Source organism: Mustela erminea, chromosome X, assembly GCF_009829155.1.
Source record: "Mustela erminea isolate mMusErm1 chromosome X, mMusErm1.Pri, whole genome shotgun sequence".
Taxonomy (NCBI): Eukaryota; Metazoa; Chordata; class Mammalia; order Carnivora; family Mustelidae; genus Mustela; species Mustela erminea.
Window position 1 is genome coordinate 103,076,574 of NC_045635.1, and position 24,476 is coordinate 103,101,049.

General features: G+C 38.1%; 1 protein-coding gene across 5 annotated transcripts in view; it reads left to right on the plus strand.

Annotated features, from left to right (window-relative positions):
- The window catches only part of XIAP (X-linked inhibitor of apoptosis), a 59,743-nt gene extending 35,504 nt beyond the window's left edge, over window positions 1–24,239 (plus strand). For 2 of the 5 annotated variants that reach the window (XM_032329633.1, XM_032329636.1), the window contains 6 exons: window positions 822–1,730; window positions 2,779–2,878; window positions 3,927–4,005; window positions 4,704–4,746; window positions 10,584–10,784; window positions 19,686–24,239. In XM_032329633.1, the coding sequence (XP_032185524.1) occupies window positions 822–1,730; window positions 2,779–2,878; window positions 3,927–4,005; window positions 4,704–4,746; window positions 10,584–10,784; window positions 19,686–19,879 (1,526 nt within the window). In that variant the 3' untranslated portion in view covers window positions 19,880–24,239. Of the gene's footprint in view, window positions 1–821; window positions 1,731–2,778; window positions 2,879–3,926; window positions 4,006–4,703; window positions 4,747–10,583; window positions 10,785–14,681; window positions 14,779–19,685 lie in introns of those variants that run through there. The other 3 variants (XR_004282412.1, XM_032329634.1, XM_032329635.1) reach the window with 3 other exon arrangements.
- Window positions 24,240–24,476: the final 237 nt, after the last annotated feature.

Sequence of the window (24,476 nt, forward strand, 5' to 3'; positions counted from 1 at the left end):
TTACTATTTTATCTGGGTTAAAGGTTACACAGCTGTAATTCAGCAGCTTTAATGAGGCTGCAGTAGCACTTCTCTTCCATTTGAGCAGATTATTTCTTGACCATGGGAAGTTGACAGCAAAAGTAACTGCAGTTAGGGTCTACCCATACTTAGTATTTTTCCTGAGCTATTCTTTAGAGGGCAGTAATATATACACCTGAAATGATCCGATTTCAACAAAATATGGACTACAAAGTCCTGTTTTCATATGCATGAAAATCAGAAACATTTGATGCTCTTAAAGGACATATTGGAACCAATACGATGAGTAAAACTCAAATACCTTTTGCTAAGCAGAAAAGTAAAGAAATACCAAAAATTAATTCATTAAGATTCTGAACATACTTTTTTTAAATTGTAAGAACTGAACTTTGATGCCTTGAATATATAATGATCCATTACAACAATTATGCATAGAGTTTGAGAATCTGCATATTTTATGCTTTTGTTTTTCCTAATTAATAATTTTGCATGGTTAATAATTTTAATATATTCTTTATCACATAGTTTCCATGTTTATGTGAAGTAAGCAATTAAAAATGAATAGTTCTATTCTACCTGCTAAAATATTACTTTCCTCTAAAAAATGAAAATGCTAGGTTTTATCTTATAACTTGAATCTTATGGTAATATAGAGCTCTAGTATTTAGAATTAGAGGGTTTCTTAGGGATTGTGTAATTAATTTTATGTCATCAGTAGGTAATTTGTTAGCTCCTAATATCAAAATTCTATTGCCTATGTTTCACATTTTGGATTTCCTAATGTAATGTTCTCTTTTTAGAAAAGGTGGACAAGTCCTATTTTCAAGAGAAGATGAGTTTTAACAGTTTTGAAGGATCTAAAACTTGTGTACCTGCAGACATCGATAAGGATGAAGAATTTGTAGAAGAGTTTAATAGATTAAAAACTTTTGCTAATTTTCCAAGTAGTAGTCCTGTTTCTGCATCAACACTAGCACGAGCTGGTTTTCTGTATACTGGTGAAGGAGACGTCGTTCGGTGCTTTAGTTGTCATGCAGCAGTAGATAGATGGCAATATGGAGACTCAGCAGTTGGAAGACACAGGAAAGTATCCCCAAATTGCAGATTTATCAATGGCTTTTATTTTGAAAATACCGCTGCACAACCTACAAATCCGGGTATCCCAAATGGTCAGTATAAAGTGGAAAGCTACCTGGGAAACAGAAATCATTTTCTTTTAGACAGGCCATCTGAGACTCATGCAGACTATCTTTTGCGAACTGGGCAGGTTGTAGATATATCAGACACCATATACCCGAGGAACCCCGCCATGTGTAGTGAAGAAGCTAGATTAAAGTCCTTTCAGAACTGGCCAGACTATGCCCACTTGACCCCAAGAGAGTTAGCTAGTGCTGGACTCTACTACACAGGTATTGATGATCAAGTGCAGTGCTTTTGTTGTGGTGGAAAACTGAAAAATTGGGAACCGTGTGATCGTGCATGGTCAGAACACAGGCGACACTTTCCCAACTGCTTCTTTGTTCTGGGCCGGAATGTTAACATGCAAAGTGAATCTGATGTTGTGAGTTCTGATAGGAATTTCCCAAATTCAACAAATGTTCCAAGAAATCCAGCCATGGCAGATTACGAAGCACGGATCATTACTTTTGGGACGTGGATGTACTCAGTTAACAAGGAGCAGCTTGCAAGAGCTGGATTTTATGCTTTAGGTAAACTTCATTATAAAACCAGGCTAATAACTTACTTTCCAACTATTCTAGTGCTTTTTAAAAGTAGATTCCTTTAGCCCCTTGAACTGGTAATTATTTATGTGTAGGCTGGCATGATTATATCAGTATTAATCTGCAAACCCTTATGTTGAATCTGCAGTGTAACCACTACGTTTAGGGGAGAATGACTACCATATTGTGACTTATGTTTACCTTTATGTGATTGTTTTTTGGAGAAGGATGGCATGCAAAAGATGATAGTTCTCTCTGAGACAATGGGTCTGACCGTAATAATAACTCTAATTTATTGAGCTCAGTCATGTATTACATGTATTACATGCATTCTTTCTACATATCATAAAAAGAGTTAACATTAAAGAGTTTAGTATGGCTGATATTAAAATTGATATCTGCCTTTTATACAGAAACTGTATATTTGAAAGCTGACTTGTATGATGCTTCTTGCTTCAGATAAGCACTTCTCAAAGGGACTGCTGTAAACGTGTCAGGAAGGGCCATTGGTGTGATGGCTTCCAGGAGTATTCAGAAAAGTTACACCATTATATATCTGACCCATTTATTTTAGGATTGAGTTGTACCAAAACACAAATTATTAGTTATTTCAGTATTTTATTTACGTAGTCTCCTATAGCAATCTTGAAGGCTTTTTTAGTGTCATGTAGCTATAATAACCTTAGAGAAACTTACTTTGTGTTTTTGTTAAGCTGAACTTTACTGTTGAAGTTCCACAGTTTGAAAAAGTGTAGTATTGGTGGCCCTAAATGACGTTATAAAGAAGTTAACAGTCGTAATTTTTTACATAAAAATTGGGCATGTAAAATACCTCAGTTAAATCAGTGAGTTTACTATACATTTCCTCCTCAAACAATCATATCTTTTACTTAGATAGGAATTTGAATATCTTCCTTGAAGCTGTAAGATTTTCATGTAATTTAGAAATGATTAATTTCATGGTGAGAAAGGGGGTATTTTTTCATAAGCTTCCAGTTGCACAAATACATGTATTTTTACTTGTGTCTTTTCTTAGGGGAAGGTGATAAAGTAAAATGCTTTCACTGTGGAGGAGGGCTAACTGATTGGAAGCCCAGTGAAGACCCTTGGGAACAACATGCTAAGTGGTATCCAGGGTAAGGTATTTAAATGTTTATTCAGGAACAGGCAAGTTAGACATTTGCGATGGGAAAATCTTGAATAACTTTTCACCTCAACTATTTTTGCCTTCACCATGGCTTGCAATTCACACCAGGTTTATAAAAATGGGGTCACCTACTTTATAGAAAAAAAAAAAACCCTAAGCCTTCTCTGGTGACCAAAGCATTTGTTGCTTATGTGTTGTATCTATGACATTCAGATGATTCTATTTCTAAACAGCAAATTAGGAATATATAGTTTTGTTGTTGGAAGTGGGTTCTTTTCACAGTGGGCACAAGAGAGCCCTTGTTGCCAAGGATTTTTCCTAAGAACCCATCACATCCCCTAGCAAATAGTTCTGTGTCTCACTGATTCTAAGACATACAGTTGTTCATATTTTCAGATTTTTGAAAAGAGGACACATCTAGTGGTGGGTCATAATTTAATTGGCACTCATGACACATAAAATAATCATGCTTCTTATAATCAGTGGCATCTTAAAATAATAATGACATACTCTAAATGTCTCTTTGTCATCTTTAAAAATAAAGTATACATATATGTAGGTGGTGTAGAATTTTTGGCCTGCAAAAGAGTATAACTTAAAACTTAAGAGTGATTGTTTGAAAATAAACCTTAAACCTAAAAAGCCTTAAGAGGAAAGGTTGAAAGCCCAAAAAATTCCTTCACAATGTACAGTTGGTTAATCCTTTAAATAAAATTTAAGATTAACTATTTGAAAAAAATTTTTGAATCTTAAGGCAATAATGTAATAACTTGTTTAAAAGTTGAAAGTTCTCACGTTGGTATTTTTTGCCTCACTAAGATTAGCAAAGTAGCGTAACAAAGGGAACCTTTTTTTTTTAAAACTTTAAAATGACAGTTGATAGGGAATTGGATAACATTTCATTTTGCAGCTTCTTAGAAATGCCAAAAAGCACGTTCATGGAATTAAGACCATGGAGATTATATCTTTTCTTATACTTTACTAATTTGTCAGATACCAAAGTTTAACCTTCTTTTAACCTTCTTTTAACTGTTTAGGTGTAAATATCTGTTAGAAGAGAAGGGACAAGAATATGTAAGCAATATTCATTTAACCCATTCACTTGAGGACTCTATGGTAAGTCACATATTGTAGAATACCTAATTTTAAATATTTAATTTCTTTTGCAATGATTTCTTGGTGTAAAAGTCACAGTATAGTATCTTAAATTAATAATGTATAGTGAGCCTTAAAGAGGAGATCTTGAAGAATGCTTGTTCTTGACCTGAAGCAGATTTGTGAAAAGGGAATCACCATGAGCTGACACATTCAGTGATCACTGTAAACAAAAATGGGCTTGAAGAACTAAAGTACTTAACCCCTCAGCTTCTGAAATTACTTTTGTGTAATGTGTTTTATACTCATAAATAGTTGTAAACTTTTCATAGACAGTATTTTAAAATCTCAAAAACGTATCTAAATTGACAGTGCAGCCTGGGGTGGCCAAGGTATCGGCACCACATGGGAAGAGCCATGGACTAGAATGGAAGGCCTGAGTTGCCATTATGGCTTTACCATAACTCTCTAGCCTCGATGGAGTTGCTTTATCTCCCTGATAAAGATGCCTCAGCGTCCTGTCTGTAAAGGGAATGGATTGGGTTAGATGATCTGTTAACTTCTTTCTAGCTTCATCGTATTATGCCTCTTGCGAACTCTCATATGTTAAATTGGAATAAAGCCAACTTATAAATTCATGATTAGTATAACTTTTCAAATTGAGGTAACTGCCTTCTACCAAAAAGAATTCTAACTTATAATCCATATTTCTGTTTTAGGTAAGAACTGCTGAAAAAACAACATCATTAACTAAAAGAATTGGTAAATATGTTTATTAAAATAAATACACTTTTATTTTTTTAAGATTTTATTTATTTATTTAACAGACAGAGATCACAAGTAGGCAGAGAAGCAGGCGGGGGTAGGGGGTAGGGAAGCAGGCTCCCTGCTGAGCAGAGAGCCTTATGCGGGGCTCTATCCCAGGACCCTGAGATCATGACCTGAGTTGAAGGCAGAGGCTTAACCCACTGAGCCACCCAGGTGCCCCTAAAATAAATATACTTTTAATCCCATTGCTAATTTATTGCAGTTGTTATTTATAGGGTGGAGACATAAGGCTGTTCTTTCAAGGTAATTAAGGTATCTTTTTTTTTTTTTTTAATATTTTATTTATTTACTTGACAGAGAGAGATCACAGGTAGGCAGAGAGGCAGGCAGAGAGAGAGAGAGAGAGAGAGAGGAAAGCAGACTCTCTGCTCAGCAGAGAGCCCCATGCGGGACTCGATCCCAGGACCCTGGGATCATGACCTGAGCCGAAGGCAGCGGCTTAACCCACTGAGCCACCCAGGCGCCCCGAGGTATCTTTATTTAAGATGAGATTGCTATAAAGCTAAGAATTAATGAAGTGCCTATAAATTTAAGCCAGATATTTATATATTAATAACATTCATGTGACAGAGGTAACACTGTACATTAATTGTACTGGAAAAATTTTCAATGACACTAAATCATATTAAATTATAAGTTATAGAGTTACATATATAAAATTATATTAATTATACTTAAAAATAATAAATAAAATTTTAAGAAACGACATTCCTATGGAGGTTGGGCAGTTAGCTTTTCTAAGTTCAGGAGCAGCAGCTGTCCATTTGGATCCAAATGGCTGTCTATTGCCATTTCTGTTAAAATCAAAAAAGGAAGAGGTAAGTGTATTTTTGTCCCAGGTGCTTCTTGAGTTAGCCGGGATCATGAATCTAATGTGATCTGCTAATGTGCCATCACCATGATCAGCTCTACCTGCTTCCTTATCCCATGCCATCTTTGTGCATCCCCAGTTTCTTCGCAGAGGGGCATGGTTCAGTTTATCTCCTGCTACATTATAGAGAGGTAGAGGTTTTTATCTCGAAGATTATTAACTCATCATAAACATGTTTAAAAACCAGAAAGATACTGTGTTAAGCAGAGATGATACCATTATCAGATGAAGAAACACAGTCAATGAAGTTAAGTGACCTGCCCACAGTTACATTATGAATCATTAATAGAACTAGGACTGTAAACAGGGTCTTCTGAAACCTGCATCACACTGTAGATATTGTTCTCAACTTAGGTATCATGTTTCAAAAATAGTAAAAAATTTTAATTTAGAGTATGTCTGCTGGCTCCACAGCTCAGGGGTGAGAGCGCTGGTCTTGTAGAATATGTCTGCTAATTCCCCACTCCTTACAGCATCCTCTAAGGGTTACACGAGAAAACTATATATAAGCATAAATATGCTTAAGGAGAGCCACTTTGATAATATTTGATACAGGTTTTGTAATGGGCATAAGTACTAAAGTTTAAGAAATCACTTATTCCAGCCTATATTTTTGAAACTATCCACAAATGAAGATTCTATAACATTTCTTGGGGCGCCTGGGTGTCTCAGTTGTTAAGCATCTGCCTTTGGCTTGGGTCATAATTCTTGGGGTCCAGCCCCACATTGAGCTCCCTGTTTGGCAGGAAGCCTGCTTCTTCCTCTCCCACTCCTCCTACTTATGTTCCCTCTCTCACTGTGTCTCTCTCTGTCAAATAAATAAATCTTTTTTTAAAAAAGATTCTGTAACATTTCTTGATAGTAATCACCCTAACAATGTATACTTTTTTTAAAAAGATTTTATTTATTTGGGAGAGAGAGAGCATGAGAGGGGAGAGATCAGAGGGAGAAACAGACTCTCTGCTGAGCAGGGAGCCCGATGTGGGACTCGACCCTGGAACTCTAGGATCATAATCTGAAGGCAGTTGCTTAACCAACTGAGCCACGCGGGTGCCCTATACTGTACTTTCAGTGACTGCTGAGACTCTTGCTCTAGTTCAGGATTAATGTTTTAAAATGGACATGTAATTCAGATAGCAAAAATTTCACCCTTACAAACTGTACACTTTGGTGTTTTTTAGTATATTCACAGGGTCGTGGAACCATCACTGATACTTAATTGCAGAACATTATCATAATCTCTAAAAGAAACTGTGTACTCATGAGCAGTCAGTCACCACTGCTGCCCCTTCACCCTCAAGTCTAGCCAGACAACTACCAATCTATTTCTGTCTCTCTGGATTTACCTATCCTGGACATTTCATATAAATGGGATAATAATATGTGGCTTTGAAGTGCATCCATGTTGTGGTACTCATATGAATCCTTCCTTCTTTATTATGGGGGAAAAGTTTTCCTTTGTATGGGTAATACCACATTCTCTTTATCCATTCATCAGTTTATAGACATTTGGGTTTCCACTTTTTGGCTCTTATGAATGATGCTGATGCTGCTGTGAACATTCGTGTGCAAATTGTTGTGTGGACAAAGGTTTTTAATTCTCTTGAGTATAGATTTCAGCATGGAATTGCTGGGTTATGTAGTAACTCTACATTTAACCTTTTGATACATGGCCAGTTTTCCAACAGGCTGCACCATTTTACATTCTCACTAGCAGTGTAGAAGGGTTCCAGTTTGTTTCTCCACATTTTTGTTAACACTTGCTATTGTATGTCTTTTTATTATGTCCATCATAGTGGATGTGAGGTGGTATCTTACTGTGATTTTGATTTGCATTTCCCTGATAGCTAATGATGTCAGGCATCCTTTCTTGTGCTTGTTGGCCATTTGTATGTTTTCTTTGGAGAAGTGTCCATCGCCTTTGTGTGTTTTTCAGTTGGCTTATTTATGATTTTGTTACTGAGTTATAAGAGTTCTTTGTATATTCTAGTTCTTTACATGTAAGTCCCTGTCAGATATATGATTGGCAAATATTTTCACTCATTTTCATTTTCTTGCTGGTGTACTTTGACGTATATAAATTTTTAATTTTGATGAAAACAATTTATCTTATTTTTTTGTTGCTTATGCTTTTAGTATTATATCTAAGAAACTGTTGCTGATCCAAGGTCATTTATGTTTTCTTCTAAGAGTTTTATGGTTTTCTCTTACATTCAGGTCTTTGATCCATTTTGAGTTAGTTTTTATATATGTGTAAGGTGGGGGCCCTTTTAATTATTTTTCATGTGGATATCCTGTTGTCCCTGCTTTTGTTTTTTAGCAGGATAACCTTGAGATACCTACAGAATATCCAAATAGGTGGGTCTTAAAATCTGGAACTCACATAAATAAGGGTAAAATTGTGGTATTGGGGGGAGTATCCAGAGAGATTGTTAAAAAGGGGGAATCAATGAGGGAATGGAAGGGAACCACCAGTGTCTAATCAGGTGAGCAGAAGGAGCCAGCAAAAGAAGCTGGAAAAAAAATCAGACAGTAGAACCAGGAAGGAATGATGTCCAGCTGACCTCTGGACATATCCACCTAGAAATCTCAAAAAGCAGCTCAAATTCAGCATTTCTAAAAATCACTCAGACTGAACCCAGTCCTGTTTTTTTCCCCCCAAGCTGGTTAATAGTTCCACAGTTCACAAAGTTGCCCAGTAATTTGAGTCATTTTAAGCTCTTTGCTTTCCTTAATCCCTCTATATTTAATTAGCCACCAGGTCTGATGAATTCAACCTTTATAATATTGTCAAAAATCCACTGGTTCTGCCCTAGTTTCTGCCCTTATTTCTCATTCAGTTGCTTTAGTAGTCTCATAAATGGTCTTTTATCTGCATTATAACTTCCCAACATATCAAAGATCTTAAGTTACTTTCTTACTTCTCTTATTACTTACCATGTAATATTTCTTAAAATCAAATCCCTTTCCAACTTCTCTTTTTAAAAAACATGTATTGAAGTATAATACACATAAAATAAAATGCTTAAAATAGACTAATCTTAAGTATTTAAGTCAGTGAACTTTAACACGCATTTACCTGTGTAGTCATTAGTCAAATCAAAATATAGAACTGGGGGTGGGGGCGGCGCCTGCGTGGCTCAGTGGGTGAAGCCTCTGCCTTCAGCTCGGGTCATGATCTTAGGGTCCTGGGATCGAGCCCCGCATCGGGCTCTCTGCTCAGCAGGAAGCCTGCTTCCTCCTCTCTCTCTGTCTGCCTCCCTGTCTACTTGTGATTTCTGTCAAATAAATAAATAAAATCTTTAAAAATATATAGAGAACTGGGGGCACCTGGGTGATTCAGTCATTTAAGCATCTGCCTTTGGCTCAGGTCATGATCTCAGGATCCTGGGATGGAGCCCTAGAGAGGGCTTCCTGCTCAGCGGGGAGTCTGTTTCTCCCTCCCCCCACCCCCCCCCACCACCCACTACTGCTTGCACGCTCTCTCTCAAATAAATAAATAAAAATCTTTAAAAAAAAATAAAAAGGTAATAGAACATTCCCACCATGCCAGAAACTCCTTCAGGCCCTTTCCCAATCAACATCTACCCCAAGCTGTGTTCTGACTTCTGTGTTTTTAAGATTTTATTTATTTATTTGACAGAGACACAGCGAGAGAGGGGACACAAGCAGGGGGTGGTGGAAGAGGGAGAAGCAGGCTTCCGGCCGAGCGGGGAGCTTGATTCAGGGCTTCATCCCTGGGATCATGACCAGAGCCAACCAGAAGCCCCACCATAGATTAGTCTTGAACATCCAATAAATGTAAACATACGGTATAGTCTTTTGTCTCTGGTTCATCATTATGATGACGTTTTGTTCATCAGATCTGTGAGATTCATTATGTTGTCTGTGGCAGAAGTTCATTTTTCTTGTTGCTGTGTAGTGTTTGAATATACCACAGTTTACTTACTCATTCACCTGGTGATAGATGTTCAAGTTGTTTCCAGTTTGAGGCTCTTACAAATGACACTGCTATGAATATTCTTGTGTATATCTTTGGTGGATCTTTTTTTTTTTTTGGTGGACCTTTGTACTTATTTTTAGTACTCAAGTAGAATTGATGAATCAGAGGGTGTAAGTCTCCTCTTTCAGCAGTTCCATTCATAACCTGTATTTCTACTTCGAGTACCGTTGAGGTGAATTTCTGTTCATTTTGTTTCCTTATCTAGTTCACCCCCCCTCGGCTGCAGAAACTAAGTCTCAGAGATAGGAAGCTCACACATTCAAGGTCACAGACTCCAAATTCCCCCCATTTCCCATGATTTTTCCAAAATAATTGCTAGTGACTTGGGAAAGACATCTACTCTTCAGTATGTAGGTTAGCTGTTAATGAGTACAGCTGATTTGGAAAAAAAATCTGATTTTTGAAGCACTTAACTTTATCTTCTCAGTTTTACCTAATCTTGAGCTATTTCTTTAGTCTTTAAAGCATCTAATCTCAATTCATAGTGCTACAAAATAATACTGTATTGTCAGTGATTATAAGATTCTGATTATTCAGTGCTTAAGTATTTTAAAATCTTCCCAGAGTAGCTTTGATTTTTTTTTTTATTTTCTTGCTGCGTACCTTTTTCTTCTTAACTGTACTTTTTTTTAAAGATTTTATTTATTTATTTGATAGATCAAAAGTAGGCAGAGAGGCAGACAGAGAAGTGGGGGAGGCAGGCTCCCTGCTGAGCAGAGAGCCCGATGAAGGGCTCGATCCCAGGACCCTGAGATCATGACCGGAGCTGAAGGCAGAGGCTTTAACCCCCTGGGCCACCCAGGCGGCCCTTCTTAACTGTACTTTGCTGTTGAGTTGTGTTAATGAAAATAATTGTTTAAACTCTGTGTTCTTTTTCCTCACCAACTTTTATTTCAGATGATGCCATCTTCCAAAATCCTATGTTACAAGAGGCTCTACGAATGGGATTCAATTTCAAGGACATTAAGAAAATAATGGAGGAAAAAATTCAGACATCTGGGAGCAACTATACATCACTTGAGATTCTGGTTTCAGATTTAGTGAGTGCTCAGAAAGACAACACACAAGATGAATCAAGCCAAACTTCATTACAAAGAGGTATGCGTGGCTGTTTTTATTTTTAAAAAGCAAGAAAAACCTAATAGTACTTCATTATGGATCATATCTTATATGACTGTGACCCATTCATTTTTTTCCTTCTCACATCCCCCCTGGCATAAACAATTTCTTTTAAAAAACGTTCTGTTGGGGCGCCTGGGTGGCTCAGTGGGTTAAAGCCTCTGCTTTCCGCTCAGGTCATGATCCGAGGGTCCTGGGATTGAGCCCCACATCGGGCTCCCTGCTCAGCAGGGAGCCTGCTTCCTCCTCTCTCCTCTCTCTCTGCCTGCCTCTCTGCCTACTTGTGATCTCTGTCTGTCAAATAAATAAATAAAATCTTTTAAACAATTTTTTTAAAAAAACGTTCTGTTATAGGCACCTGGGTGGCTCTCTGTTGGGCTTCTGCCTCCAGCCCAGGTCATGATCCCAGAATCCTGGTATCAAGCCCCCATGGGGCCCTCTGCTCGGCTGGGAACCAGCTTCTCCTCCCCCTCTGTCTCCAGTTCTGCCTACTTGTGCTCACTCTATCAAATAAATAAATAAAATCTTTTTTAAAAAACTTCCTGCTAATAAAAAATTCAAAAAAAAGTCAAAATTGGAGAAAACAGTACAGTGAACCTTCATGTACCCATAAATCAGATACAGTAATCATCATCAGTTTTCCAATCTTGCTTCATTTTTTTCCCCCAACATTTTTTGCTGTGGTATTTCAAAGAAAATTCCAGGTATCACATATATCATTTGCCTATAAATACTTTAATATATACCTAACAGATAAAGATTTTTTTAACTTAATGCTGTCGTGTTAAGCAGTAACTTAAACTATGCTCAGAGTGCTCTAACAGAATACCATAGACTTAAAACAACAAATACTTATTTCTCACATTTCTGGGGGCCAGGAAGTCCAGGATCAAGGTGCTAGCATATTTGGTTCCTGATGAGGACACTCTTCCAGGCTTGCAGATGGCTGTTTTTTCTCTGTAAAGGCAGAGCACTCTGGTCTCTTTTCCTCTTATAAATACACTGATTCCATGGAATATCTGTCTGGCTTAGTAGAGTATGCAACTCTTGATCGTGGGATTGTGAGTTGGAGCTCCACATTATGTGTAGAGAGTACTTAAAAATAAGGTCTTTAAAATAAATGAAAATAAAAATACATACATACGTGTATACATACATACATAATAAAGTGAAGGAAAGAAATAAAAGAAAAAAAGGATACCAATTCCATAATGAGCAGGTCCCACCCTTATGACCTCATCTGAATTTAATTACCTGCCTCCCAGAGGGCCTGTCTGTGAGTCCCATCACATTGGGTGTTTAGGGCTTCAACATAGGAATTTTTGAGTGGATACATTTATTCCATAACATACTGTTACCACACTTAACAAAATTATCAGTAATTCCATAATATCATTTGAATGTCAGTTGGTTTTAATTTTTTCCATTGTCTTGAAACATTTATAACAGTTGATTTGTCCGAATTGGTATTCAGGTAAGATCCACTAGTTTAGTAATTTTATTTTATTTTTGTAATGATTTACCTATTTATGTTAGAGATAGTGCTGGGGGAGGGGATAGAGGGAGAGGGAAAAAGAGAATCTCAAGCAGATTCCCCACTGAGCATGGAACCTTTGCAGAGCTTGAGCCCATGACCCTGAGATCATGACCTGAGCCATAATCAAGGGTTGGATTCTGGGGTGCCTAGGTACTTCAGTTGGTTAAGCATCCAACTCTTTGTTTCAACTCAGGTCATGATCTCATGGGTTATGGGATCAGGCTCCATGCTGGGTTGGGAGTCCACTTGAGGATTCTCTCCCTCTGCCTTTCCCCCTTCTGTCTCTCTCTAAAATAAATCTTTTTAAAAAAAGAAAAAAAGAGTTGGACACTTAACTGACTGAGCCACCCAGGCATGCCTAATTTATTTGATTTATGTAGGTGTGGGTTTAGATAAAGAACAATGAAGGCTTTCATGATCATGTGTGGAATCTGTACGTTTTGTAATTGAAATGGATTTAGAGTGTTCTGCAACTTTTCCTGCGATGTAAACCTGTAAACACACCATATTACTAAATAGAGCTTGAATGAGTGGCACCCTGGTACTGTAAATCATATATGGAAAGTGTATTAAACTTTTTTTTAAAATAGACTCCACGCCCAACCCAGGGCTTGGACTCAGAACCCTGAGATCAAGAGTCAAATGGTCTGTTGACTGAGCCAGCCAGGTGCCCCTAAAAATTGCATTAAATAATATGCAAGGGAAGCATATAAACTCCTTTTAGGAACAAGAGGTGTAACAGCCTATTCAGCCAGAGCAGCCCCATCCCGGTAGAACTGCCATTTTGTTGTTTATGTAGTAAAAGGTAAAAAATGTAAGTTCCTGGGGTGCCTGAGTGGCTCAGTGGGTTAAAGCCTCTGCCTTCGGCTCAGGTCATGATCCCAGGGTCCTGGGGTCGAGCCCTGCATCAGGCTCTCTGCCCAGCAGGGAGCCTGCATTCCCCCCCCCGCCGCCCCAACCCTGTCTCTCTCTGCCTACTTGTGATCTCTGTCAAATAAATAAATAAAATCTTTTTTTTTTTTTAAAAAGGATGAAAGCAACTCTTTGATGTTTGCTTGGCAAACTATGAGTACATTTCAAACTATGAATAATTTTGGGTACTGAGGTACGTTGTTATAGTCATTATTCTTTGAGCTCTTGACCACCTCTCGCAAAGGTTGAAAATTCTCCCAGTGCTAATAAATCTAAAAGTTTACTTTTTTTTTGTTTTTTTACATTAAAGACCCTTTTGGAACTCCTGGCTGGCCCAGTCAGAAGAGCTGGTGACTCTTTTTTTTTTTTTTAAGATTTTATTTATTTATTTGACAGAGAGAGATCACAAGCAGGCAGAGAGGCAGGCAGAGAGAGAGGAGGAAGTAGGCTCCCTGCTGAGCAGAGAGCCCGATGCGGGGCTCGATCCCAGGACCCCAAGACCATGACCTGAGCCAAAGGCAGCGGCCCAGCCACTGAGCCACCCAGGCGCCCCGAGCTGGTGACTCTTAATCTCGGGGTTATAAGTTCAAGCTCCACATTGAGTGTAGGGTTTACTTAAAAAAAATAAAAATTAAAATATGAATACACCCTTTTGATCTTTAAGTTAATTCCAGTGCTTCTAAAACATTCAGATAATTAATTGGTCACAAAACAGTATAATAGTGATTTTTTTAAGTTATATCGGTTGATATAAAACATTCAACAGAAAGCATACTGTTCTTTTCCTAAATAGGCATTTATTTAAAACCTGTAATAGAGGCGCCTGGGTGGCTTAGTTGGTTAAGTAACTGCCTTTGGCTCAGGTCATGATCCTGGAGTCCAGGGATCAACTACTGTATTGGGCTCCCTGCTTGGTGGGGAGTCTGCTTCTCTCACTGACCTTCTCTCCTCTTATGTTCTCTCTCTCTCTCTCTCTCAAATAAATAAATAAAGCCTTAAAAAAAATAAAACCGGTAATAGCTTCACTTATCCTGGCAGTGGTAAAATGAACCACTGACTTGGTCATCTTTCTACTACAATAGAAATACAAGTGACCGTATCATTTTTCTCTGCATCTAAACCACAACTCAAGTTTGACAATAAGGTGTTTTTTATACCTAAAGGTATTGTCAGCAACAGGATGATTTAGTGGGTTGCAATAGGAAGAGAACAAGGGGCAGAGTACTTTAGGGAGTGTCTGTTTTCTATCCAACAGGAGTCGATGGGCATTCTTGTTACCAGAGAGCCTACAAACTAGGATGGTGTGGGAAGGAAGGCCTGAGCAAATGGCAGCCTTCAGAAGCAGGAGTTGGAATTCATCAGTTGTCTCCTTGGTCTCATTAAATTGAGAGGGAGGTTAACTGATACAGGCTATCTTCTCACACCAGGGCTACTGCCTATTCCTCTTACCAAGGGCTGATGAGTAAAGACTGGCACTAAGACTCTTCTTAATTCTATCCAGAAGAGAAGATGGGCCTAACTGAGGTAAAGTGGGTAGAAGTTATTAGAAAAACTACACTGTTACTGTTGCTTACTGAGAAATCCTAGATTCAGTACTAACTTTATCCCAATGGCTATGTGACAGAGAATAGCCCAGTAAATGATCTTCTAAAAATAGTATCTAATAGTATATTTATTTCTTTTTAAAGGTTACATAGTGTGCTGGGGCACCTGGGTAGCCCAGTCGGTTAAGCATCCGACTCTTGATTTCAGCTCAGGGTTGATCAATCTCAGGGTTGTGGGATTGAGCCTCTCATTGGGTTCTGTGCTCAGTGGCCAGTCTGCTTGAGATTCTTTCTCCCTCTCCCCTCCCTTCCACTCACGTGGTCACTCTCAAATAATTTTTTTAAAAGTTGGGGATACCTAGGTGGCTCAGGTAGTTAAGCGTATGCCTTCAGCTCAGGTGATGATCTCCGGGTCATGGGATCTAGTCCCACATTGGACTCCTAGTTTAGCAGGGAAGTCTGCCTCCCCCCCCAACTCTTGCTTTCTCTCTCTCAAATGAATAAATAAAATCTTTAAAAAAAGATGGGGTGCCTGGGTGGCACAGGTGGTTAAGCATCTGACTCTTGATTTCGGCTCAGGTCATGGCTCGGGGTCGTGGGATTGAGCCCAGCGTCAGGCTCTGTGCTCAGTGCGGAGTCTTCCTGTTTCTCTCCCTCTGTTCCTCCATCTGCTTATGTACTCTCTCTTTCTTTCTCAGATAAATAAATTAATTAAATACTAAAGAAGGGAAAGACAGTGTAAGGGGAAAGGTACCATAGTAAAGGATGTAGAATCCAATAGTTACCCGAAGATTTGAGTGAAATAAAATTGTCAGAGGTAAACTATTAGTCTCAGGGGGTGAAATCTATGGCCAGAACCTCACCATGTCAAGTAAGTTGCTGTACATAAGGCTGAAACAAGGTAGGAAAAATCAGTAACAGTGTTTGGTAGGCCTGGCATTTCATTCCACTGTGCTCTGTAAAACAGAATCACAAATCATCAGAACCAAAATGAACCTGAAAGATCATATAAAAACTTTCATTACTTGGGGGCGCCTGGGTGGTTCAGTGGGTTAAAGCCTCTGCCTTCAGCTCAGGTCATGATCTCAGGGTCCTGGGATCAAGCCCCGCATCGGGCTCTCTGCTCAGCAGGGAGCCTGCTTCCTCCTCTCTCTCTCTCTCTCTGCTTGCTTGTGATCTTTCTCTGTCAAATAAATAAATAAAATCTTTTTAAAAAAAAACTTTCATTACTTCAGTAGAAAACTGAAGTATAGATGTGGTGTTGGCAAAGATCACTCAGCGAGTTGAGAATAAAAATCAGTTTTCCTGACAGGTGGTCCAGTGTTCCTCTTTTAAAAAAAAATGTTGAGGGGCGCCTGGGTGGCTCAGTGGCTTAAACCTCTGCCTTCGGCTCAGGTCATGATCTCAGGGTCCTGGGATCGAGTCCCGCATGGGGCTCTCTGCTCGGCAGGGAGCCTGCATCCTCCTCTCTCTCTCTGCCTGCCTCTCTGCATACTTGTGATCTCTGTCTGTCAAATAAATAAAATCTTTAAAAAAAAAAGGTTTAAAGTGAACAGTTCAGTAGTGTTAAGTACATTGACAGTTGTGCAGCCAGTCTCCACAACTCTTTTTATTTAAACAACTGAAACTGTCCCCATTAAACAACACATCCTTATTCCTCCTTCCCCCAGCCCAATAATCGCCATTGTGCTTTCTGTCTCCATTAAACTTGACTCTTCTAGGTCCAGTGTTCATTTTTACTCATTGGAGCATCACATCTAAAAGTCATGAATAAATTTCTTTTTTTTTAAAGATCATATTTATTTATTTGACAGATCACAAGCAGGCAGAGAGACAGGCAGAAAGAGAGGGAGAAGCAGGCTCCTTGCTGAGCAGAGAGAGTCTGATGCAGGGCTCCATCCTAGGACGCTAAGAGGCTTAACCCACTGAGCCACCCAGGCGCCCCCATGTGTAAATTTCTTAATTATTTTCCTCCTTATGGGGCATGATGAGTATGTACTTGATTCTAACTTTCTTGGTTAAATGCTTTCATAGGAGACAAATCAGTGTAGAGTGCCATCTCTTTAATTCCATTGTTACTTGCACCCCAGCTGCCTTTTCCCTGTCTGTGTACCTAGTCTTATTCCCCACTCCACCCCCAGTCCCCTAAATCCATCTTGTGAACTCATCCTTCAAGGTTCCACTTAGAGGTCATTCTCTGAAGCTTTCCCCAGTACCCACATTAGAGTCCAGAGCTCCCTCTTCTCTATGTGTGCTGCTATGAGAGCATTCGTAACATTGTTTTAGAATGGTTTTCCTTTTCTGTCCAGCACCTCAGACGAAGCTTCTTGAGGACGGGTGCTTTATCTTATCTCCGGTGCAGTCCACGTTTGAGCTTACAGGAGCTTACAGTTTTGATTATGCCCATGAGGTTGCTTTTTAAGAAGAAAGAGATTAAATAATACTTCCTCTCCACCCTGGTCAGGCATACCTTTCCAAAGCACAAATCTCCTGCTATCTCTCTCCAGGTTAATACCTTTTACTGGCCCCCAGGACCCTTAGGATCAAGTCCAAACTCCTTTAGGTGGGTTCCCAAGTCTTCCATGGTGGGGCATCTGCTGATCTTCTGTAGCCTCAAGTCATGCTGTGTCTCCCCAAGGCTTATCCGTGTACTTGTAGTCCTGGTTCTGTCTCTCCCCTCGGAACCTGCTTGTACCGTTTCCTCTGCCCAGAACACTCTTCTCCCACTGCCTCTGTCCCCCAGGGTCCCCCCTCCATCTTTCCTAGTTAACTCCTCCTCCTCCTCTAGGACACAGTTTAACTATAATTTCTTCCAAGAGGCCTTCTGTTTATGTGTACATGCACATTTACACCTTTCCTGTGTTCTTTATAACATATTGCAATTACCCTTATCATTACCTTTTATTATAATTTCCTGTCTACTTGTGTTTCTCACTTGTTTATGAACGATTAGGGGCCTAGGGCCTTTGTATTTGCTAGTTGTTGTATCTCAAGTTCCTAGAACCTAGTTAAGTGTTCAGTAAATATTTGTTGAACAAAACTTAACCACTGTTGCCCAAACTTGTTTTCAAACAGTGTTCTGGGGCACCTGGGTGTCTCAGTGGGTTAAGCCTCTGCCTTTGACTCAGGTCATGATCTCAGGGTGTAGCATCAAGCTCAAGGGGGAGCCTGCTTCCCTCGAGCTCTCTGCCTGCCTCTCTGCCTGCTTGTGATCTCTGTCATATATAAATAAATAAATATCTTAAAAAAAAAAACCAAACAGTGTTCCCCAGGATGTTAAAGGGGATGCCATGAAAAGGGAGCAAAAAAAAAAAAAAAAAGGAACTCTGTAGTTAAATGTGACATTCTAAGAGGGGATATGCACTGTACTATATAGTTACAGGGGAGATGAGGGGATATGACCTGTACTTCATAACATTGGTTCCCAAGCCAGTGTGTGTAATCCCAGAGATTGTTGTTGTTGTTGTTGTTGTATAAAACCATATCTTCTTTATTTTGCATATTTTAATTTTGGAACAACAACAACAAAAATACCCAGAAAGTTTAGATTTAGTAAATGGGGCATAGCAGTCGATCATTTTAAAAAATGCCCAAGTGCGCCCAAGTTACTCAGTTAAGCATCCAACTCTTGGTTTTGACTCGGATCATGATCTCATGGGTCCTGTGATGGAGCCCCAGAGTGGCTCCCCACTCAGTGGGGAGTCTGAAGATTCTCTCCTGCTGCCCCTCCCCCACTCTCAGAAATAGATAAATACATTTTTTTTTAAATGCCCCAAGTGATTCTCACGTGAGGCCACATTTGGAAACCACTGGTCTACAAAGATTGTTAAAATATGTAATGCCTTTAGAATAGTGCCTGGCACGTAATAATAAGTGCTATGTTACTATTAACTGCTGCCATTGTTGGTTGTTGTCATTATAGTTCTTTTTTTTTTTTTTAAAGTAGACTCCATGTGCAGTGTGGAGCCCAGCACAGGGCTTGAATTCACAACCATGAAATCGAGATCTGAGCTGAGATCAAGAGTGGGACACTTAACTAGTTGAGCCACCCAAGTACCCCTGTCATTATTGTTTTGTTTGACCACAAAACACATTTTTGTGATGTATTTGTTAACACCTCAAAACCTAGTTTGGGAAAGGCTGAATTAAGTACTTTAGTGCCACCTACATGCTGATGTTACCCAAATCTCTTTTTCTAGCCCTAACTTCTGATCTCAAGACATGACTGTTTTGGCTAAGATCAAGTGTATATACAGATGCCCTGCAGACACCTCCAAAACAACTTGGAAAATGCCAAACCAATATTTCCTTTTGGCATCACCATCCCCTTGTAGCCACACTAGAAACCTTAAAATCAACTCTGGTTCCTCTTTTTCCTTATCCCTCACATGTAGTCAGTCACCAAATCCTAGTAGTCCCACTTCAGAAGTGTCCCTCACATCCATCCCTCCATTTCTGGAGTAAGTCGTGCCCTTTCCATACGTCACTTCATTTTACCTAACCCTGGCTTCTCCGCCTGGCAAGTTGCTGGCCATGTTTAAATGTCACTCCACCTCTTTCCCCGTCCCCCACACCCTGCAGCTGCCAACCTGAGAAGCTTTTCCCACCTCATCTGAACAGAAGAACTGGTTCTCTCATCTCATCCCCGAGCACTTTGTACTTAACTTGATTCTAGCACTTACCACTTTGTACTTTGTGCTTGCCTCCATAGCCTCAGCCCACGGCCTTCTCTAGCCCACGAGCTGCTTGAGAGCAGGCTTCGTGTGTGAGTTGTCCTGTCTCCGGCCCTCACCTAGCACCTGGCACACAGTAGGGGTTCTCATTGTTTCAGTACATTTCAACAACTAAGAAAGTAAAAATTAACACATTTCTTTTCTCTTTGTGCAGAGATTAGTGCTGAAGAGCAGCTAAGGCTCCTGCAAGAGGAAAAGCTTTGCAAAATCTGTATGGATAGAAATATTGCTGTGGTTTTCATTCCTTGTGGACATCTGGTCACTTGTAAACAATGTGCTGAAGCAGTTGACAAATGTCCCATGTGCTACACAGTCATTACTTTCAAGCAAAAAATTTTTATGTCTTAAAAAATTTTATGTCTTAATCTAACTCTACAGTTAGGCACATTATGTTCTTGTCATTACCCTGATTGAGTGTGTGATGTGAACTGACTTTAAGTAATCAGCATTGAATGCCATTAGCATTTGCTACCAAGTAGACAAAATGTAAACTACAATGTTCTAGTTCATAATCTAAAATTTGAATTTCTGGATTTGGGGGAATATTAGATATATTGTATATCCTTTTTTTACTCTTATTTAATTGAAATCTAGACTAAGAAGCATCATACTGTATAACTGATCACAGTGTGTATTTGTAGTACACTAACTTAGTTTCTAAGTGTAAGTGAATTAATCAGCTGAATTTTTCATTCTTTTCATAGAGGCTTAACAAATGGAGCATTCTTTGTAAACGTGGAGATTAGAGTTAATCTCCCCAATCACATAATTTGTTTTGTGTGAAAAGGAATGAACTGTTCCACACTGGTAGAAAGATAGAGATTATTTTTAGATGTTTGTCTTTGTGTTTTAGTATTTTGTCCATTCTGTTTTAAAATTAGACACACGTGCTTGGATGGGTGATTGTAAAAAATTATTTTGCCATTGTTAAAAGGGTATTTAAGGATAGAATACCGTCTAGCCAACATGTACTGACATGGAAAGATGTCAAAGATATATTAAGTGTAGGCTGAAGTGGCAAAACACTGTGTATAGAATGAGTCAGATGAAGGTGTGTGTGTTTTGTATATGTATAGAACAAAAGATTTGGATCGATAAAGCACCAAACTGTTAAGTGTGGTTTCTCTTGGTTGGGGGAGGGTAGGGCCCAGAGCGGGGGGTTGCAGGGGCCTTTCACTTTCTACTTTTTTCATTTTGTTCTGTTTGGATTTTTGTAAGTATGTATTAATTTTGTAATCAGAATTTTTAGAAAGTATTTTACTGATTTAAAGGCTTAGGCATGTTCAAACGCCTGCAAAACTACTTATTGCTCAGCTTTAGTTTTTCTAATCCAAGAAGGCAGAGCAGTTAACCTTTTTGGTGCCAATGTGAAATTTAAATGTTTTTTTGTTTTCCTGCTTTTGTGGATGAAAAATATTTCTGAGTGGTAGTTTTCTGACAGGTAGACCATGTCTTCTCTTGTTTCAAAATAAATATTCCTGATTTTGTAAAATGAAATATAAAATATGTCTCAGATCTTCCAATTAATTAGTAAGGATTCATCCTTAATCCTTGCTAGTTTAAGCCTGCCTAAGTCACTTTACTAAAAGATCTTTGTTAACCCAGTATTTAAACATCTGTCAGCTTATGTAGGAAAAAGTAGAAGCATGTTTGTACACTGCTTGTAGTTATAGTGACAGCTTTCCATGTTGAGATTCTCATATCATCTTGTATCTTAAAGTTTCATGTGCGTTTTTACTGTTTGCATAATTAAGATGTATATAGGACAAAATGTCAAGTCTTTACCTAAATTGTTTTGTTTCCTTGACTAGTAATAGTAGTAGGTACTTCTGAAATAAATGTTCTCTCAAGATCCTTAAAATCTCTTGGAAATTACAAAATATTGACAAGAAAATGAGAACACTTGTTTAAATATTAAAAAGAAAATAAAACTTGAATAAGAGTCAATAGAGATTAAAAAATAGAAGTTCAAAAGTGCTTCATACAACACCCAGGGTTTGCTTAAAAGATTCTTAAACCAACCTGTCAATAGAGGTGAGTGAGGCATTTTACTGCAGAGAAACATTTGAGGGTGAAACTTAAAAATCCTATTTTCATTGTATTTTCTATGAGAAAGAATATTGTCATGTTCTCCTCACCTCTGTGGATGACTGTTTTAAGTGACAGTCATTTAAAGCATTGTGAATTTAAATGAGAACTTTTCAAATTAAATAATGACCTCCCTGGTTGGGGGGGATGTCTTGTTTTATGGTGTAAACCTTTGCACTTCCACTTAGGTTTAGTTAAATGTTCATTAAGTTAACTTTTACTTATATAGTCTATGCTTTGAATTTAAATTACAAGGGGAGAAAAGTGTTAAAGGTTCTTAAATGTGTTTTCCAGAACATGTCAGCTCCAAGTCAGGTAGTTAATTCAATCTAGTTGTTGGCCAACGACTGAATTATTTTAACATAAGGCTTTTCCTGTTCTGGGAGCCTCAGTTCATTAAAACTCTTCTTTTAAAACTTGAATGTTTAGAGTTAAGAAAGACCTTTTTTCTCCCCATGAGTTGTGAAATGTAATGCATGAAGCTGATGTGGATAACAAGTTTATTTTAAGAATTGTTTAGAAATGCTGTTGCTTCAGGTTCTGAAATCACTCAGCACTCCAACTTCTAATCACATTTTTTTAAAGACTTACCAGTGTTTGTCTGTGTTCTCACTATAAAAAGCACTGGATCCTTTCCATCTAGTTGTGCAAAAAATGATTACTTGCAAGGTCAAAATATAACCAGATCCAAATCTGCGCCTCCCCCTTTCCCAAAATAGTTCTTCGTATCTACATGTAGACATTCCTTTTCTGTTAGAAAGTTCACTTTAAAGATTTCCAAGTCACCACCTATTTTACTACATTTTAGTCATGTGAAGAGTCAGGTTGTTTGGTAATAAGTAGTTCTCTTTATTCATAATAATTTGGTGTGCCGGTCAAAAGCCTTGTTTTAATTTTTGAAAAATGGGTTTCATGTTTATAAAGTACTAAACTCCAGTTTATTAATTAACGGCTTTGTATTGCCTTTCCTGCTAGGTTTGGGTTTCTTGGGGTTTTTTCCCCCCTTTGGTTAAGGGCTAAGATGGGGTAGGGTGTGTGTGATGGGTGTATATAATGGGATTTGGCCCTGCCTAACTATGATCTTTTGTTTTTGTGGTTACATTATTTAAATTTTGGTAGGCTTTTTTTTTTCCTACTTTTATTTGAGTGGTTAAAACTGGTATTTGAACTCTGAATGGAAACTACAACCACAGCATTAGGTGCGTGTATTGTACTCTTTAGGCCCAAATCATTGTTTTATTTTCTGATTCCCCAGGGGTTGAGTATGAGGGGAAAGGGTGGAGGAGTGGGACAAATGGGGTAGGTTTTTCGCTTCCACTAGAGAAATAAGAAAACAGGAGGGGATTGTTGACAGTTGTAGTTATTTTTAGCCAAGTCTGCTTTTAAAAAGAGAGAGCTATTTCTTTATCTCTGAAATAAGAATAATAACTGTCTTATAAAATCAGAGGAGAGTTCCGGAAGACCCTGGATGTCAGATACTTGATACAAATGTTCATTCCCTTCCCAGCACACTCTCGAACCCTTCAGGGGTTTTCCTTGACTCTGGAAATTTGGGCTAAGACTTAGATGATAACTCTTTCGGTGACTCTTACTCATCTTTTTTTGGCAGCTCTCATAGTTAAGATGTAAATTATAATAAATAGGTCAGGTCCTTAAAAATATTTAAGTTCCTCTTTTAAAAACTTAACTATTTTTATTGAATTCAGTGAGTTTTCCTAATAGAAACAGTTGGCTTATTCCTACTTTCATCATCAGTGTCAATTTGACTCTTACTCACTTAGCACAATGTGAATTTCACTAGTGGCATACTAGAATCCTAGAGTGTCGGAGCTAGAAGTGACCTTAGAGGAGTATCTGATTCTTCCCCTTCATTTTACAGGTGAGACAACTGAGGCTCACAGGTGAATGATTTATTCAAAGCTATCTAGCTAATTAGTGGCAGCCCAGACTGACACATGGTTTGAAGGTGAAAAACTTCAAGTTACCTCTCCTGGGAGGTCTCAAATGTTTATTTTTTCAACTATTCTTTCTTTTATAACATAACTTTCACTACATATTAAATGACACTTTATGACTAATACAGTAGGACAATCTTAAATACATGTATCTTCAAATTGTACAATACTACGTTAATGTTTTGGGTGGTAACATTCTATTTTGAAGACTGATATTTGCAGATATGCATAGAGATTTTTTTTGGCATTTCCTACATTCTTATTGTGTATCATTAATGCAACATTTAAAATTACTATATATTTTGTCATTTTCCCTATATTTACTAACAAATACGCGTTTTTCTATTTGATGTAATAAAGGCTTTAATGTACTTTTGGTTAGAAGATTTTGCATTTTTTTCATTACTGTTAATATTTAATCTGACAGAATGACGGATTCTTATGTCATTGTATTAGTGCTGTGAATAATCGTGAAATGTTTTCAGATAGAGTGCTATATTTGTGAATATAATTTTATGACTTTTTTCATTTAGTAGAAACCTTTCCATCAATATGGAAAACAAAGAAAATAGCTTTCCACTGTATAATCTGGCAGTCAACTTAGATTAAAGCTTATTTTTCTGTGAATAAACTTATTCAATAAAGTACTATTCTTTAAAATGATATCTTATTCCTTTGTATTGATTTTACTTTCTTAGAAAAAATAAAATAGCCCTCTTAAAAATACTAAAATGAAACCTAAAATATATTTTCTGCTATTGGGCCTGGCATTAAGGTACACATCAAGTCATGTCCTGTGAAAAGAAAAAAGACGTCTGTTTTCATATTAATTTATAAAAATCTGTAAGTACATGAAAAGCCTGTTTTTAAAATGTATAAAAATACGAACTATTTTACCCTCT